Source organism: Acipenser ruthenus, unplaced genomic scaffold, assembly GCF_902713425.1.
Source record: "Acipenser ruthenus unplaced genomic scaffold, fAciRut3.2 maternal haplotype, whole genome shotgun sequence".
In the NCBI taxonomy this organism is placed as follows: Eukaryota; Metazoa; Chordata; class Actinopteri; order Acipenseriformes; family Acipenseridae; genus Acipenser; species Acipenser ruthenus.
The window spans coordinates 63363-82175 of record NW_026707909.1 but is presented as its reverse complement, the minus strand read 5'-3'; the positions used below and the strand labels follow the sequence as shown (position 1 = coordinate 82175).

At 40.9% G+C, this 18813-nt stretch overlaps 1 protein-coding gene across 3 annotated transcripts in view; it reads right to left on the bottom strand.

Moving 5' to 3' along the window:
- Nucleotides 1-240: 240 nt before the first annotated feature.
- Nucleotides 241-18813, bottom strand: part of LOC117432546 (uncharacterized) — a 34690-nt gene continuing 16117 nt past the window's right edge. For 2 of the 3 annotated variants that reach the window (XM_059019503.1, XM_059019504.1), the window contains exons 2-4: nucleotides 7264-7388; nucleotides 6680-6766; nucleotides 241-2787 (exon numbers count right to left, since the gene is read on the bottom strand). In XM_059019503.1, coding sequence (XP_058875486.1) covers nucleotides 2100-2787; nucleotides 6680-6766; nucleotides 7264-7340 — 852 coding nt within the window. In that variant the 5' untranslated portion in view covers nucleotides 7341-7388 and the 3' untranslated portion in view covers nucleotides 241-2099. Of the gene's footprint in view, nucleotides 2788-6679; nucleotides 6767-7263; nucleotides 7389-11262; nucleotides 11529-18813 lie in introns of those variants that run through there. The other variant, XM_059019502.1, reaches the window with a different exon arrangement.

Sequence of the window (18813 nt, the reverse complement as noted above, 5' to 3'; positions counted from 1 at the left end):
GTGGTTTGTCACACTTGAACAAAAGTTATTGTATTTCTTGCTCTTATTGTATTACTTGTATTGTAACACTTGAAATGTATTTGCTTACGATTGTAAGTCGCCCTGGATAAGGGCGTCTGCTAAGAAATAAATAATAATAATAATAATAATATTTATATATTTGTTGTAGTGTAATGCATATCCCGCCCCTTTTAAAATAAATGACAGAATGACAAAACGACTGCAATATAAAGATTTATTTTATTCCCACAGTACATTGCAGTGAATGAAAACATGTATAGAAAAGTATTTACAAGATCTCAAGAACATTTATTAATACAGTTCAGGTACAACCCATTTGAATTTCTTAACGTCTGCTAAGAAATAAATAAAATGAAAATAATCATTACTCCTAACAGAGCCCAAAATAAATCATACAACACAGCATACAAATAAAACAATATAATATAATGTAAAAAAATAGACCCAGATCACAACAGTCCAGGCTGGCCATGACAATACCAGACAACATGAAGAGATTTCCTCAACAGAGAGATAAGCGTGCCTCTAGATTTAAAGAGAAATAAACGTGCGGTTACCATGGCATCAGAAAGCCTGGAAATAAATACCTGCCATGTTTGTTTTCAAACACACTTTCCCTTGACAAAGGGGTGAGCAAAAACTTACATTATATATTCATTTTCAAATGAGGCGCTTTGGAACCTCTGGGAATGAACATTCTGTTCTAATAATCATGACATCATCCACAGAATGATGGTATAATTACAAATTCTTGAATAACAACAAGTTTACCTCACTGTGTTTACTTTTTTATTTTTTAAATATCTGAAGTTTTATATTTTTATGCTAAGCTGAAACATATTTCAGAAGGAACATTTTGTGGTTTTCTTTACAGAAGTAACGCAGGATATTTTCGCATGCAGAGTACTGTAGTACCCCAAGTACGATTTGAACAGACCGGACATTTTTTCTGCGATAGAACGGAGACCAATCCTAACAAGTGCTTTATCGAAGTGTCGGGTCTTAAATTCAAAGATTACTATCCTATACCTCTATTCAGATTCCCCACAATGTTCAATCAGCCTTTCCAACAGCACATCCTGTTCTATATTACCAGTTTCTTTTACAGACATTATTTTAAATTATCACGTAATTTTAAAGCTGGAAAACATGTGCTGCTTCAATATGGGCTATTAAAAAATACATACGGACAAATATTACTTGATCCTAACAACTTCTTCTTCTTCTTCTTCTTCTTCTGCTTCTTCGTCTTATTATTATTATTATTGTTGTTATTATTATTATTATTATTTATTTCTTAGCAGACGCCCTTATCCAGGGCGATTTACAGTCGTAAACAAAAATACATTTCAAGTATCACAGTACAAGTATTAATACAATTAAGATCAAGATAAATACAATGACTTCGGTTCAAGCAAGTACAAGAATATGACAAAATACGATTCAATAATGGAGCAGATAACAGTGTCAGTGATAGTTACATCAGGATATAAAATACTAAATACTAAATACAAAATACTACAGGTTTGGCAGATTACAGTACTCTGAAGTACAGGATTAAATGCAGTAAAATAGGGAGCAGATAAGAGCAAATAAAGCGCATTTAAGGAAGGGTGATAAGTGTACGATTCAATAACGGAGCAAATGGATCCATGCAGACTGACTACAGATTATTATTATTTTCTCTGTTTTCTAAAACTACGTGCAGGAATGAAGGTCAGAGTTTGCACATGTGCAGTACGCTATCGGAATAAGTTTTCCGAAAAGTGCGTTTACATGATCTACATTTGGTTCGTTTTCGGAATTGAATCGGAAATTTCTACGTGCCGTTTTCCGAAAACTGACCCAAGGAATATTCCGATACATTTTTCGAAAACTGTGTTTACATGACTTTTGATATCGGAATGAGTTTTCGGAAGTTTTATTTTTACTAATTAAAAATATCGTAATTCTCATGCTCATGTAAACGCACTGATTGAGTCAGACTTGTGTTTTGAACGCATTTGCTGGCTTCCTTTGCGCATCGTATTAAAGTTTGTTGTAAGACCACTGCTCCTGGTTTCCTGTGTCGAGTCTTTTCAAATACCTACTACAACCTTGCGTGACCCGATAGCCCTAACTGACGGGTTTGACAGATCTCTAATAAGTGAAATACACACCTTCACGTGCGAGTAGACTTTTTCCAGGTTTGCTAGATCTGATTTCCCATTTTCCACCCAATTTTGAATCTCTATCGCTCTTATGTTTTTTTGCTTTTTATACAATTCGATGCGGGTTTTAATGCAGTCATTGACAACTAGCGATGTCAACACGCGAGTAGCTTCTGTCACAAGCACGGCCATTTCTGCATAAAAATTTTCCTTCCATTTTGAAAGTGTTTGGCAGACCTCATCGGCTGATCTTTGAAGCTCAGTTATTTTATCCTGACTTTCGTTCAGTATTTTCAATAAACTTTCCTCATCGATTCCAGGACTGTCACACATTGCAATTCCTTTAAATTCTGCGGCTGCTCCAGCTGCAGCAAGCCCCCAAAAAGCCAGTAGAGGGGTGACTCCTAGTGTAACAGCAGACAGCACTACCCCTGTGCACCCTGTGACAGTCACAGCACACCCTGTTATCAATGTATTCTTTGCAGCCCTGTCTCTCTCCAGCAGTGTTTGAGCCATGACTTTGAGTTCTCCAAGGTATTCCTCAATCAAGGGCTTCTCTTTTTCAAACAGCCGGGCAAACTCCTTCATGGGCTCGAGGATCTCAGCAATCATTTTACTGCAAAGACAGGGTCATGATCGTAACATTGGGATGGTTTCCAATGTGTTCAATATTATACTCACGTATTCTCTCTTTCATACCATCGTATCATGTCATAATAAACACATTGTTAAAATAAAATGATTCTGTCTTGAAGAGTGTCGGCGCCATCGTGTTTCTCAGATGCTTTTGTGTTGCCGCATTGCTGTGTTTAAAACTGATCCCAGTTTTCGATTGCTTCAGTTCTTCATGGCCAGTTTACATTTCTGATAATACTGGAATATTGTAAAATCTGTCTGTAGCTACTTTGAGCTGCTTGGAGCTCGTCTGGAGAATGAACAGCCTCCCTCATTCCATTCAAATCATGTGACAGTGTGACCTTTCACTCTGACAGACACCCCCCCAGTACTTTACATCTATACAGGCAGAGCTGAAAGGTCACACTGTCTCCAGGGCCGGATTTTGAGGGGCCCCAATATATATATATATATATATATATATATATATATATATATATATATATATATATATATATATATATATATATATATATATATATATATATATATATATATTTATAATACAATATCTAAACAATGAATAAGTAGCGTGTGACTCTATGGATCAGAACAACAGGTCTGTTTAACCAAGCCGTATTGCGTTGGAGGAGTTAGGACTGTCTGATCATATGACTTGACCCCAGGGCCGGATTAATGCAGGGGAAATGAATACGACAGTATCCCCACCCCATGCACTGTATTTTATTTTAAAATAATGTGTTATGCTCCATATTAACAGAGGTCCATATTGCATGAATGAAATATAACAAGTACTGTGGAAAAAGTAAATCCGAACATACACACACACACAAGAGAGGTCTGGTAAAGCATAGGGAAGCATTGTAAAGCACAGAGAGGTCTGGTAAAGCATAGGGAAGCATTGTAAAGCACAGAGAGGTGTGGTAAAGCATAGGGAAGCATTGTAAAGCACAGAGAGGTCTGGTAAAGCACAGGGAAGCATTCTAAAGCACAGAGAGGTCTGGTAAAGCACAGGGAAGCATTGTAAAGCACAGAGAGGTCTGGTAAAGCACAGGGAAGCATTGTAAAGCACAGAGAGGTCTGGTAAAGCATAGGGAAGCATTGTGAAGCACAGAGAGGTCTGGTAAAGCACAGGGAAGCATTGTAAAGCACAGAGAGGTCTGGTAAAGCACAGGGAAGCATTCTAAAGCACAGAGAGGTCTGGTAAAGCACAGGGAAGCATTGTAAAGCACAGAGAGGTCTGGTAAAGGACAGGGAAGCATTGTAAAGCACAGAGAGGTCTGGTAAAGCATAGGGAAGCATTGTGAAGCACAGAGAGGTCTGGTAAAGCATAGGGAAGCATTGTAAAGCACAGAGAGGTCTGGTAAAGCATAGGGAAGCATTGTAAAGCACAGAGAGGTCTGGTAAAGCACAGGGAAGCATTGTAAAGCACAGAGAGGTCTGGTAAAGCACAGGGAAGCATTGTAAAGCACAGAGAGGTCTGGTAAAGCACAGGGAAGCATTGTAAAGCACAGAGAGGTCTGGTAAAGCACAGGGAAGCATTGTAAAGCACAGAGAGGTCTGGTAAAGCACAGGGAAGCATTGTAAAGCACAGAGAGGTCTGGTAAAGCATAGGGAAGCATTGTAAAGCACAGAGAGGTGTGGTAAAAGCATAGGGAAGCATTGTAAAGCACAGAGAGGTCTGGTAAAGCATAGGGAAGCATTGTAAAGCACAGAGAGGTCTGGTAAAGCACAGGGAAGCATTGTAAAGCACAGAGAGGTCTGGTAAAGCACAGGGAAGCATTGTAAAGCACAGAGAGGTCTGGTAAAGCACAGGGAAGCATTGTAAAGCACAGAGAGGTCTGGAAAAGCATAGGGAAGCATTGTAAAGCACAGAGAGGTCTGGTAAAGCACAGGGAAGCATTGTAAAGCACAGAGAGGTCTGGTAAAGCACAGGGAAGCATTGTAAAGCACAGAGAGGTGTGGTAAAAGCATAGGGAAGCATTGTAAAGCACAGAGAGGTCTGGTAAAGCACAGGGAAGCATTGTAAAGCACAGAGAGGTCTGGTAAAGCACAGGGAAGCATTGTAAAGCACAGAGAGGTCTGGTAAAGCACAGGGAAGCATTGTAAAGCACAGAGAGGTGTGGTAAAAGCATAGGGAAGCATTGTAAAGCACAGAGAGGTCTGGTAAAGCACAGGGAAGCATTGTAAAGCACAGAGAGGTCTGGTAAAGCACAGGGAAGCATTGTAAAGCACAGAGAGGTCTGGTAAAGCACAGGGAAGCATTGTAAAGCACAGAGAGGTCTGGTAAAGCACAGGGAAGCATTGTAAAGCACAGAGAAGTCTGGTAAAGCATAGGGAAGCATTGTAAAGCACAGAGAGGTCTGGTAAAGCACAGGGAAGCATTGTAAAGCACAGAGAGGTCTGGTAAAGCACAGGGAAGCATTGTAAAGCACAGAGAGGTGTGGTAAAAGCATAGGGAAGCATTGTAAAGCACAGAGAGGTCTGGTAAAGCACAGGGAAGCATTGTAAAGCACAGAGAGGTCTGGTAAAGCACAGGGAAGCATTGTAAAGCACAGAGAGGTCTGGTAAAGCACAGGGAAGCATTGTAAAGCACAGAGAGGTCTGGTAAAGCATAGGGAAGCATTGTAAAGCACAGAGAGGTGTGGTAAAAGCATAGGGAAGCATTGTAAAGCACAGAGAGGTCTGGTAAAGCATAGGGAAGCATTGTAAAGCACAGAGAGGTCTGGTAAAGCACAGGGAAGCATTGTAAAGCACAGAGAGGTCTGGTAAAGCACAGGGAAGCATTGTAAAGCACAGAGAGGTCTGGTAAAGCACAGGGAAGCATTGTAAAGCACAGAGAGGTCTGGAAAAGCATAGGGAAGCATTGTAAAGCACAGAGAGGTCTGGTAAAGCACAGGGAAGCATTGTAAAGCACAGAGAGGTCTGGTAAAGCACAGGGAAGCATTGTAAAGCACAGAGAGGTGTGGTAAAAGCATAGGGAAGCATTGTAAAGCACAGAGAGGTCTGGTAAAGCACAGGGAAGCATTGTAAAGCACAGAGAGGTCTGGTAAAGCACAGGGAAGCATTGTAAAGCACAGAGAGGTCTGGTAAAGCACAGGGAAGCATTGTAAAGCACAGAGAGGTCTGGTAAAGCACAGGGAAGCATTGTAAAGCACAGAGAGGTGTGGTAAAAGCATAGGGAAGCATTGTAAAGCACAGAGAGGTCTGGTAAAGCACAGGGAAGCATTGTAAAGCACAGAGAGGTCTGGTAAAGCACAGGGAAGCATTGTAAAGCACAGAGAGGTCTGGTAAAGCACAGGGAAGCATTGTAAAGCACAGAGAGGTCTGGTAAAGCACAGGGAAGCATTGTAAAGCACAGAGAAGTCTGGTAAAGCATAGGGAAGCATTGTAAAGCACAGAGAGGTCTGGTAAAGCACAGGGAAGCATTGTAAAGCACAGAGAGGTCTGGTAAAGCACAGGGAAGCATTGTAAAGCACAGAGAGGTGTGGTAAAAGCATAGGGAAGCATTGTAAAGCACAGAGAGGTCTGGTAAAGCACAGGGAAGCATTGTAAAGCACAGAGAGGTCTGGTAAAGCATAGGGAAGCATTGTAAAGCACAGAGAGGTCTGGTAAAGCATAGGGAAGCATTGTAAAGCACAGAGAGGTCTGGTAAAGCACAGGGAAGCATTGTAAAGCACAGAGAGGTCTGGTAAAGCATAGGGAAGCATTGTAAAGCACAGAGAGGTGTGGTAAAGCATAGGATTCCTAGGATTTGGATTCATGAGCAGCTTCTTAGTAAAGGTATTGACCAGCATGCCACCACACAATGAAGGAATAAGACAGGACTGTAAACATAACTTGCGAGTTATTTTTTTAAATTGAAAACAAACCTCCTTCTCAGTTCCTCGTTTTCTCTCCTCAGTCTCTCCAGTTCCTCCTCGTCCTCCCTCCTCTGTCTCTTCACCTGGATATTCCCTCTATTGAGGTGAAACACGCGTGTAAATAATAATCATCAAAGACATGTTACTATTCATTACAAACCCTGAACACAGCTCCCAAGTGAAAGGCCAGCAGTTCCGGGAGTGTCATTGAGGTGCTGGTGCTGCTGGTGAACCTGGACTGGAGTCATCAGGTGTGTTATTAAACTGGAGCACACATGCCTCCTACAGGAGGCTGTGTGGTCCACAGGAGGCTGTGTGATCCAGTGGTTAAAGAAACGGGCTTGTAACCAGGAGGTCCCTGGTTCAAATCCCACCTCAGCCACGGACTCATTGTGTGTCCCTGAGCAAGTCACTTCACCTCCTTGTGCTCCGTCTTTCGGGTGAGACGTAGTTGTAAGTGACTCTGCAGCTGATGCATAGTTCATACACCCTAGTCTCTGTAAGTCGCCTTGGATAAAGGAGTCTGCTAATAAACAAATAATAATAATAATAATAATGCCTCTGCACAGTGAAGAAACAAGAACTGAGATTACCTGGAAGAGTCTCCTGACATATCGGGTGGTTCAAACTCATTACGGTTTCTTTTTCTCCACCATGAAAACCAGTCCATGTCTCCCTCTACTGAATCACTCGTTCCTCAGTTAGCCGTGTTTCTCCTCTGCAACAGAATTGAAATAAGTTCCTGAATTCACAGTCAAAGCAACACAGTGCAACACACAGGAGCTAAATTATATTCACCATGTCAGAGACATAGCAACATAAACCTGTACTAAACACCTGTGTGTGGACTGAGAGAGTGTTTTACACGAGTCAGAGGCAGAGTGAACCGCACTGGAAAAACTGTGCAATATAAACCTGTACTAAACACCTGTGTGTGGACTGAGAGAGTGTTTTACACGAGTCAGAGGCAGAGTTAACCGCACTGGAAAAACTGTGCAATATAAACCTGTACTAAACACCTGTGTGTGGACTGAGAGAGTGTTTTACACAAGTCAGAGGCAGAGTTAACCGCACTGGAAAAACTGTGCAATATAAACCTGTACTAAACACCTGTGTGTGGACTGAGAGAGTGTTTTACACGAGTCACAGGCAGAGTTAACCGCTGTGTAAAAACTGTGCAATATAAACCTGTACTAAACACCTGTGTGTGGACTGAGAGAGTGTTTTACACGAGTCACAGGCAGAGTTAACCGCTGTGTAAAAACTGTGCAATATAAACCTGTACTAAACACCTGTGTGTGGACTGAGAGAGTGTTTTACACGAGTCAGAGGCAGAGTTAACCGCACTGGAAAAACAGTGTAATATAAACCTGTACTAAACACCTGTGTGTGGACTGAGAGAGTGTTTTACACGAGTCAGAGGCAGAGTGAACCGCTGTGTAAAAACTGTGCAATATAAACCTGTACTAAACGCCTGTGTGTGGACTGAGAGAGTGTTTTACTTCAACTATTGAAAGTAAAAGGAACAGGGCGTCTAAAAAGCTAAAAGGGACGACAGAGTTCTGTAGTTCCTAACGCTAAAAACAAACAGAAAGAAAGCGCAGGTATGTGAACCACACTCCGGCTAATATCAAGCACAGCTATATCTGTCTCGCTGCTTTCACCTGACAAGGACATGAATAAGATTATTGCCAAATCAAAACTTCACCTTGAATAAAAAAACAAACAATTACATAAATATCCGTTTATAACAATTCCTAAATTAAGAGCAAGTTAAATAGTCTCCGTATTAAATTCATAGCTACATGGTTTGCTTGTTATAATTTTTTTTCATCAGGCACTTGACCTTAAATCGTGTCAATGCTGAGGTTTCAAACTGAAAATATAAACTAGAAAACCACGTGTATTGTTCTGATTTTAAGCTATAGCGTGCGGCAAACCACACAGTATGAAAACCTAAAAAGTCACATACCATCAGCAGCGTCTTTCAGTTTCATCAACACTGCATGCAGAAATGTATTTATATAGAGGTGCTTTGTTTCGCCATCTATTTAACTGAAACAACTAAACAAGAAACAGCTTGAACTTAGAAAATGCGTTGAAAATAAACGCAACGAAAATAAATAAATGAACAGAAGAACACGGACATAAACTGGAAGAAGTTTGAGTACCATTTTAACCACTGTGTCGCTGCGAGGACTGTGGTATCACATTGAACCAAACCAGACAGAACTGTGAAACACGTAATAGCGCCCAGTTTAGAGATGACCAACGTTTCTACAATTATTTGTCAGCGTCTTTTTGTCAGTGGAAATTCAATGGCAAACGTTTCCACTAGAAGTCTCTCTCAGAGTCTTCAGTGTAAATTCAACGGCAAATGTTTCCACTAGAAGTCTCTCTCAGCGTCTTCAGTGTAAATTCAATGGCAAACGTTTCCACTAGAAGTCTCTCTCAGCGTCTTCAGTGTAAATTCAACGGCAAACGTTTCCACTAGAAGTCTCTCTCAGCGTCTTCAGTGTAAATTCAACGGCAAACGTTTCCACTAGAAGTCTCTCTCAGCGTCTTCAGTGTAAATTCAACGGCAAATGTTTCCACTAGAAGTCTCTCTCAGCGTCTTCAGTGTAAATTCAATGGCAAACGTTTCCACTAGAAGTCTCTCTCAGCGTCTTCAGTGTAAATTCAACGGCAAACGTTTCCACTAGAAGTCTCTCTCAGCGTCTTCAGTGTAAATTCAACGGCAAACGTTTCCACTAGAAGTCTCTCTCAGCGTCTTCAGTGTAAATTCAATGGCAAACGTTTCCGCTAGAAGTCTCTCTCAGCGTCTTCAGTGTAAATTCAATGGCAAACGTTTCCACTAGAAGTCTCTCTCAGCGTCTTCAGTGTAAATTCAACGGCAAACGTTTCCACTAGAAGTCTCTCTCAGCGTCTTCAGTGTAAATTCAATGGCAAACGTTTCCGCTAGAAGTCTCTCTCAGCGTCTTCAGTGTAAATTCAATGGCAAACGTTTCCTCTAGAAGTCTCTCTCAGCATCTTCAGTGTAATTTGAAGACACAGAGAAAGACTTCTAGTCTGAACTTTAGTCACTGAATATTATTTTATTTTAAAATAAACTGTTTGAAATAAGTTTATTAACTGCTAATACACAATCTTTGTTTGGGCTTTGTATTCTTGTATTTGATCACATGAAAGAAGTCGATTGCTTTGAATCCTTTTATAAATATATCAAAATCCTGATTGATAAACATGTGAATTATGATTTACAGACAAACTGAATCAAATTCTCTTTGTTAAGTCTATAACCAAGCTGCTAATGTAGGTTCATTAAAACAACTGTAATGCGGTCAGACTTTACCCTTTGCAGAGTGCTGAAGAAGACTCGAGTCGCTTCTCTTTCTCCTGAGTCTTCTGGAAAGTACCGTGGGTGGAGTTGAGGCACTTGACTTTAAACTAAACGGAAGCTAGGAAACCACACGCTCAAACTGTTAAAATAAAATCATCTGCCAACAGCCATTTTGTGAAAAAACAAAAACCAAAAAAAATGAACAACTTGAACGTAGAAAATGCATTGAAAATAAATGAACACAAGAAGAGGGCATGAACTGGAAGAAGGATGCAACATTGACAATGACAACACTGACAACCTGTGTGTGGACTGAGAGAGTGTTTTACACGAGTCAGAGGCAGAGTGAACCGCTGTGTAAAAACTGTGCAATATAAACCTGTACTAAACACCTGTGTGTGGACTGAGAGAGTGTTTTACACGAGTCACAGGCAGAGTTAACCGCACTGGAAAAACTGTGCAATATAAACCTGTACTAAACACCTGTGTGTGGACTGAGAGAGTGTTTTACACGAGTCACAGGCAGAGTGAACCGCTGTGTAAAAACTGTGCAATATAAACCTGTACTAAACACCTGTGTGTGGACTGAGAGAGTGTTTTACACGAGTCACAGGCAGAGTGAACCGCTGTGTAAAAACTGTGCAATATAAACCTGTACTAAACACCTGTGTGTGGACTGAGAGAGTGTTTTACACGAGTCAGACAATATAAACCTGTACTAAACACCTGTGTGTGGACTGAGAGAGTGTTTTACTTCAACTATTAAAAGTAAAATGAACAGGGCGTCTAAAAAACTAAAACGGACGACAGAGTTCTGTAGTTCCTAATGCTAAAAACAAACAGAAAGAAAGCGCAGGTATGTGAACCACACTCCGGTTAATATCAAGCACAGCTATATCTGTCTCGCTGCTTTCACCTGACAAATACATGAATAAGATTATTGCACAGTGTTGAAATGACACTGAATTGGTTTGGATAGAGCTCGAGTTTGAGAGGCGGCCCTATGATGCAAAGACACGAGTACAATGCACACATATATTATGACTATTATTATTATTATTATTATTATTATTATTATTATTATTATTATTATTATTATTATTATTATTATTATTATTATGTATTTATTGTATTGTTGTTAGTATTATTATTATTAGTATTATTATTATTATTATTAGTATTATTATTATTATAATGAATATAGTTTTATAAACCACTATCTTCAATGATAAAAAGTATAAAATCGACTCACCAACTTCACCACAAGCGCGTCTCTTTCGTGTAGCTGAAGCGAACTGCGTTGAAAATGAAACCGAAAGTATATTAGTTCAAAAACGAGCGGTACTTGGGGTTGGACGACAACCAAACAGACCGGAATCCATGTTAAACAAACAGCTGTTCTGAGACATTCAAGTCACGAAAGAGTTTAAATAATCGTGCGTGTTTATATCACACCTCGCTCGGCTCGCTGGCAGTCTCGACAGCCCGCTTTAATAATGAACCAACCGGGGCAATGCTGAGGTGTAGCTGGGGCTCGATAAAGCTTATTATCTGAAGAGGGAGGATAACAGTATATATATATTTTTTAAATATATACATTTACTTTTTTTTCCTCTGAAAAACCGTGAAACGAACGAAGCGAAAAGTTAAAAAAAATATCGAACCTGGGAGAAGATTTAGGGAAGAAAATTCAGGTGAGAGTTTATTTACTTTTTTTTAAGATACGAATCAAATAATAATTGACCGCTTGGTAAAAATAAAATAAAAAGGGATTTTAATTGTGAAGACACCTCACACAAGTGCAGTGGTTTGTACCCCGATTCATGTGATCCATGTTTAAGAATGTCGCAGCTTTCCCGCTCAGCTCCTCATTAATATCTTGGTGTTTGTGGTCAGTAAGCGGTCCGGGTGGTTAAGCGGTCATACATGTCCGTCCCGGTCACTCTGGCTCAAGGCTGGACACACCAACACTGTGACCGCCGCTTTCCATCCAATAAATGATGCCTCGTTACACTGTGTTCAGTGTTATACTAAATAAACACACAGTCCTGCTTGAGAGAGGCGGGAGACGAGCAGGGATCGACGGGCACCATGCGAGTGTAATACCACTCTAACGGTGTGATTATTATCTCTAGTAAACGCGCAATTCAAAGACCAGAGACACTCTTTGACGTGTAAATGTGTTTGGTTTTGTTGTATTCATTATAAATGTCTCTACACAGTAAAGTAAACGCGCTCTCCCGTCTTCTCTTTAACTGCTGGAAAAATAAACCAACCGCCATTCGAACTCTCAATCTGCTGGACCGCTGATGACGTCGTTCCTCTGAGCGCCTTGTTGCTAGGCGACCGAGGAGCGGTTCTGAAACTGCGTCACCTTTATAGGTCATAAATCTAAAAAGTGTTTGCAAAAAACAGGAGACTGGAAAACTGCTTGGAAAGCACATTCAAAAGTCAGGTACAGGTCAGAGCCTGGTTAGTATAATCTTTAAGGAATAAATAATTCTAAAGAAAACTATTACCACTTAAACTTAGTGAAACTAATTGACTTGAATATTGTATGAGACAATCTTTTGTCAAAAACTCTGTTAGACAATGGTATATGGAATTGAAACTGACTCATTAACAAAATGATGAAACAACATGAGGTTAAAAGAAACACATACCTTTAATTTAGTAAAACATAATCAATTAGAAGATGATGTCACATGTTAAGAACATCTCTCATATATAACACATATAAAAATAGTGTTTTGCATGCACATATAACAGTAGAGTTTTTATATTATATTATAAAAGCAAGATCCTGGGAACTTTGGTTCACTTAACTTTTCAGATAAAGGAGGGGCTTGGAGGAAAACAAGGAATAAGATCTTAGAGTTGGACAAATGTGAAGTCTTGAATTTATTGGTACATGACTCCCATTAATTCTGAAAAGTTGGTCCGGATCTTTTGAAAACTATTATTTGTAAAAGGGAGAAGAGCTGTCTCAACAGATTAATGACTGGATTTAATTGAGGCGTCCCATGTATTCCAATGAGACGAAAAACCTATATAACTCCTAAGTAATTACAATGGAGTACCACACTCATCCCAGACAGGGCAAGGTGGTCCATCTTCTGCAGACCTACCCAATTGAGCTGATTGAACTCAGTTTCATTTGCCTGGTGAAGACAGTCATATTCCTTTACGATTTATATTTAAGGGTAAGCATTAATCAATTATTATTTTATCTCACATGTATTGCATGTTATTGCTATAAGGGACTCACGCTATGTTTTAGAAATAAGAGTATTTTGCTGAAATAGACCATTGGGTACTTTAGGTAATGTGTTCTTGGCCTGCTTGTCGGCCTTGCAAATACATATAAATGTATTAAAGTGTTAACGTTGATATCTGTTAAGACACTGGACTGCCCAGTGCGTCTGTCAGCTGGGGATATGAAGTACGAACGAGTACTAATCCTACTCCGATTCGTAAAAAACTTTAAATACATGAGTCTGTCAATTTCTTGTGTGCTATATTAGTCATCTGGATATATTGCGGGTCAAGAGCGTAATAAAAATACCCCACAAGGAGTAGTACCATCTCTGTCCTCCTAACGTCTCCCCTGAGATAAGAGTGTATGCTGAGCAAATGAAAAGAGTACGTAAAGAAATCTGTACACGCAGATTTCGTGACATCCTACTGTAACAGGAGACAGGGTTAGCGCTGCGTGACCTGTAAGGGTCCTGACCCCCCCTGCTGGAAGTGCAGTACATGCACCCTTCTGGTCTTGCCCAGTCTTTGAGCCACGGGTTCGAGTTCTCTGAGGTATCCTTCAATCAGCAGCTTCTGTTCTTCAGAAAGCTGAACAAACTCCCCAATCGTCTTGCAATGAATACATTTCTAATAACAAAGTCTCTGCTGATCTCTTCAGTCTCTTCTCTGCACACACAGCTTCATAATCCTGGTGTTAGGATGGTTTCCACATTTTGTTTTCAATATTGTACTTGAATATTCTCTCTTGAGTATCATTGTGACAAAATTGTATCATGAAATAGTACACCTCCTCAGTCTCTCCTCCTCCCTCCTCAGTCTCTCCTCCTCCCTCCTCAGTCTCTCCTCCTCCCTCCTCAGTCTCTCCTCCTCCCTCCTCAGTCTCTCCTCCTCCCTCCTCAGTCTCTCCTCCTCTGTCCTCTTCAGTTTCTCCTCCTCCTTCCTCTTCAGTTTCTCCTCCTTCTCCCTCTTCAGTTTCTCCTTCTCCCTCTTCAGTTTCTCCTCCTGCTCCCGCTTCAGTTTCTCCTTCTCCCCCTTCAGTTTCTCCTTCTCCCCCTTCAGTTTCTCCTTCTCCCCCTTCAGTTTCTCCTTCTCCCTCTTCAGTTTCTCCTCCTGCTCCCGCTTCAGTTTCTCCTCCTCCTCCTTCAGTTTCTCCTCCTCCTCCCTCTTCACTTTCTTCACCATCGCTCCCCCCAGTCTCTCCAGTGCCTCTTCATCCTCCCTCCTCTCTGTCTCCTCCTCGCTGTTCTCTCTGTTGAGGTGAAACACGTGTGTAAATAATCATCATCACAGACATTTTACTATTAATTTTTAACACTAAACACAGCTCCCAAGTGAAAGGGCAGCAGTTCCTGGGAGTCCCGGCCCCTTCATTACAAGAAGCTGAAACTGCTTCAAGTCCATGGCAGGTTTTGTATCGTTTTTAAATCTGCCTTCACCTGCTTTGAGAAGCTTGTTTGCAGAATCCTAACTGCCAGACAGCCCTCCTCATCCCATTCAAATCAACCAGCCTCTACTCTGTACTTATAACAGAACAGAATAGAACTGAATACAATAGACATTAATTATTGTTTACCTGGCTTTGAGAAGCTTGTCTGCAGAATCCTAACTGCTGGGTGCTCAACAGCCGTGTGACCTTTCACCTCTGCCAGGTAAACAATTTTTTTAATCGAAAAACAAACCTCTTCTGTCTCTTCCCCTTAGGCCCCTCCTCCTCCTCCTCCCTTTTCAGTCTCTCCTCCCTCCCCAGTTGCTCCTCGTCCTCTCTCCTCTCTGTCTTCACCTGGACATTCCCGCTGTTGAGGTGAAACACGCGTGTAAATAATAATCATCAAAGACATGTTACTATTCATTACAAACCCTGAACACAGCTCCAAAGTGAAAGGGCAGCAGTTCCTGGGAGTGTCATTGAGGTGCTGGTGCTGCTGGTGAACCTGGACTGGAGTCATCAGGTGTGTTATTAAACTGGAGCATGCATGCCTCTGCACAGTGAAGAGACAGGAGATTACCTGGAAGAGTCTCCTGACATATCGGGTGGTTCCTCTTTACTGTTTCTTCGTTTCCTTCTCTTCCTACCCATGTCTGTATCTTCTGAATCACTCGTTCCTCAGTTAGCTGTGTTTCTCCTCTGCAACAGAAGTGAAATAAGCCAATTATTAAAGAGTTTAGAGCTTCACTTCTTACCTTTTTCTCTCTTCTTAGACCAGCCCTCGTTCTTCCTCCTCACTTTCTCTTTTTCTGTCTCTTTATCTTCTCGTGTTGTTTGCCATCACTCCGAACCCTTTTTATTATCACAGTTAGTCTGCTGTTTATTGTTTGTATTTCATAATGAACAAATCCAAACACAATGAATATATCATATATTTAGGGCTTCTGATTTTCGGTTTTAACCCATAAAACACCCCCAATACAAAAAATAAAAAATGAAATGGGTGGATAGCCAATAAACACCGGAAAAAACCAGAAAAACTGTGGAAATGGCTACTATTCCCATTAAAAAATAAAACCTTAGACACAAATAATAATAAATACATTTCCCTGTGCTGCTGGGCAATGTCCCGCCTTCCTGACTTGCATCTATCAGTGATTCGTTCTGAATACTTTAAACCCGCCCCAACTATTGAGTGACAGCCCATTCCTGCATTTCTATTGGAGACTCCGCTTGCGAGATTTAAAACGAGATTACAATCACGATGGAGGCTTGTTAGCGGGATTTCAAGCTGTATTACAGTTAAGATACGGAGGATTTAAAACAGAATTGTGAAGAAATGTGAAACAAATACCTCCAGACAAAAACCCAAGAAGAATGTGCCGAGACCAGAGGGATTTCACTGTGGAAGACAGCAAAGGAAAGAAGAGACAGCTGAAGAGTGCAAGTCCTGTCGAGTTACTACTATACATACTGACAGAAAAAAAAACAAACTCTGAAGCATTCTGGAAAGTAACCGAAAACACTAATTTCATACAGTATATAAAAAACGAAAACCCCGGAAGAAAACGATTTACGTAAAACTCGAAAATAGCTCAATAAGCACCGAAAAATACAATTAATAAAACCCGAAAAACAGAAGCCCTGTATATATTGTGTAAAATGTATAGCGCCTGCATTACTGTAATCCATTTTCACATAATGATTTTCAAAAGGGATACACCTCCTAACCATAAAACGGTGTGTTTTATTGATAACAGGATCTGCTTTTCCAGTAACTGTAATTGTCTTTGTGTGTCCCTGCTGTTAACGTAGACTTTGTACCGATAACTGGATACAGTTTTATGATACAAAGCTGTGCAGTTTTATCACACAGGGCGCGGCAGAGAGTTCAACAAGAAATGAAACATTCACATAATGTGTTCTAAATCCCTTTATTAAAGTTAGTTGTACAGCATTTAAGTATTTAATGTACATGCCAGAATTATTATACTTTTTTATTGAGTCAAGCTTTACATTTGCCTGTAGTTTAGAGAAAGGAGAAAAGGTGTCGTTTCATTTTAAACGCGGATGTTAAGATGAGGAATGTGTAAATATAAACACGATGCTGCTGTGAGCGACTCCAGTGAGACGCGATGAAGATCCGATTTAATAAGAAAGATTTTCGAGGGTTCGGCTCTGAATTCCGGGCCGGGTTCAGTTAGAAAATCCGGGTCCGAGTTCGGTTCTTGTTTCAGACCCCGATAGAGATTCAGCAGAAACCAGACAGGCTTTTATAAACTAATAACCAACTCAACTGACTATCTTATATATATATATAATTATTATTTTAGACGCGCCTACCAGTATTGTGAGCCCAGCATTACAGTGTAATCAATGCCGGGGATACAGACCAGCCCACTGCAGATCTATTGACTGTGTATTCACATGGGACTGGACTTCAAGACGGAACTACACACCCGTTACACACTGCTTTATAAAGCGAGGCTGCTCGCTGGTTTAGCTCTCTTTCTCTTACGGGAGCAGAGTCGTGAATTATTCGGTAATATTAAACACAAGCCAAACCCGGTCTGATCTCGAATAACAAGAATGAAACGCTTCAGATAAACCGGAAGCAGCCGCGCTCAAAATAAACCATTACCTGCATGAGAATAAGCAGCGTGACACGTGACGGGCGTTTTTTAGTTTTTGGAAATAATGTTTTTATTAAACTTTACCTTTCAGAGCGCTGAAGTCTCTCGAGTCTCTTTCTCCTCTGTCGCAGTTCTCTGTTCCAGTAGACTTTGCTCGGGTACACAGTATAGTTACCTGAGAGTTACAGTAACGCCTACCTGTGCGTTTATGAGTCTGTTAAGTGTAAAGGTCTCTTATTTGATAGCGTTTGATAAGGAAGAGTCAAGGTCCCAATGCATTCAAATTAGAAATGTGATATGCAGTTTATGCACAGTTAGAACATAAGAACATAAGAAAGTTTACAAACGAGAGGAGGCCATTCAGCCCATCTTGCTCGTTTGGTTGTTAGTAGCTTATTGATCCCAGAATCTCATCAAGCAGCTTCTTGAAGGATCCCAGGGTGTCAGCTTCAACAACATTACTGGGGAGTTGGTTCCAGACCCTCACAATTCTCTGTGTAAAAAAGCGCCTCCTATTTTCTGTTCTGAATGCCCCTCTATCTAATCTCCTTGTTTCTTTTTTAAGGTCGAAAAAGTCCCGTGTGTGGAAGCTTTAACAATAAAAGCCGAAACGAAAATGCTTTAAATCTGCTTGAAAATTATTTTTCTCCTATCCACTGTGACACCCGACACAGCCCCCCCCCCCCCCCCCCCCCCCCCCCCCCGTTTATCCTGCGCTGCAGTCTGCTGGAGAGGGCGGGATCGCACACTATATGCCACACTCTGATTGGTGGAAGTATTATTGGCGATCCAATCAAAACCGCCAATAAAGTCAAAATAAATTCCCAAAGAATACTTCACCAAATAAAAGTATCGTTTGTATAAAACTTCACCTTGAATAAAACAACAACAATTAAATCAATACATGCATAGCTACGCAGTGTACGCTGCCTTTGTTGTGAAATTGCGCAAAACCACGTTCAATTGGGTAATGATTCATGTCGTGATCAGATTGAGGCTGCTGAGTAAAGCAGAGAGCTGTACTGTCGGGCAGTGGAAACCAAGTTGAGAATGCAGCTTCATTACAACAGCTGTAATGCCATCAGACTTTACCCTTTGCGGGGTGCTGAAGAAGTCTCGAGTCGCTCCCCTTTCTCCTGAGTCTTCTGATAAGCACCGAAGTCTCTTAATGTTGAGTGCTTGATATGATCGAGGGGGAGGAGTTTTTATCTGATAACGAAAAAGCCCCAGCGGTCTCAACAGGTGCAGCCGCAGTGTATTTCTGTTTTCTTCTCCTATTAGACTCGGGGTGGTTGTGGAGGACTATGGCCGCATACTATTTTTGGTGAAACGTCATTTTTCACACTCCATCTTCATTGTTATTCATCTTGAATAGTCGCTTAGTTTAATGTTCCCGACGCGTCTGCGTGCGCTCTGTGGCTAAACAGCAAGTCGAGTCGTGAACTGAAATTCACAAGCGGCAGCGGGAGGCGAAATGCTGTTATCA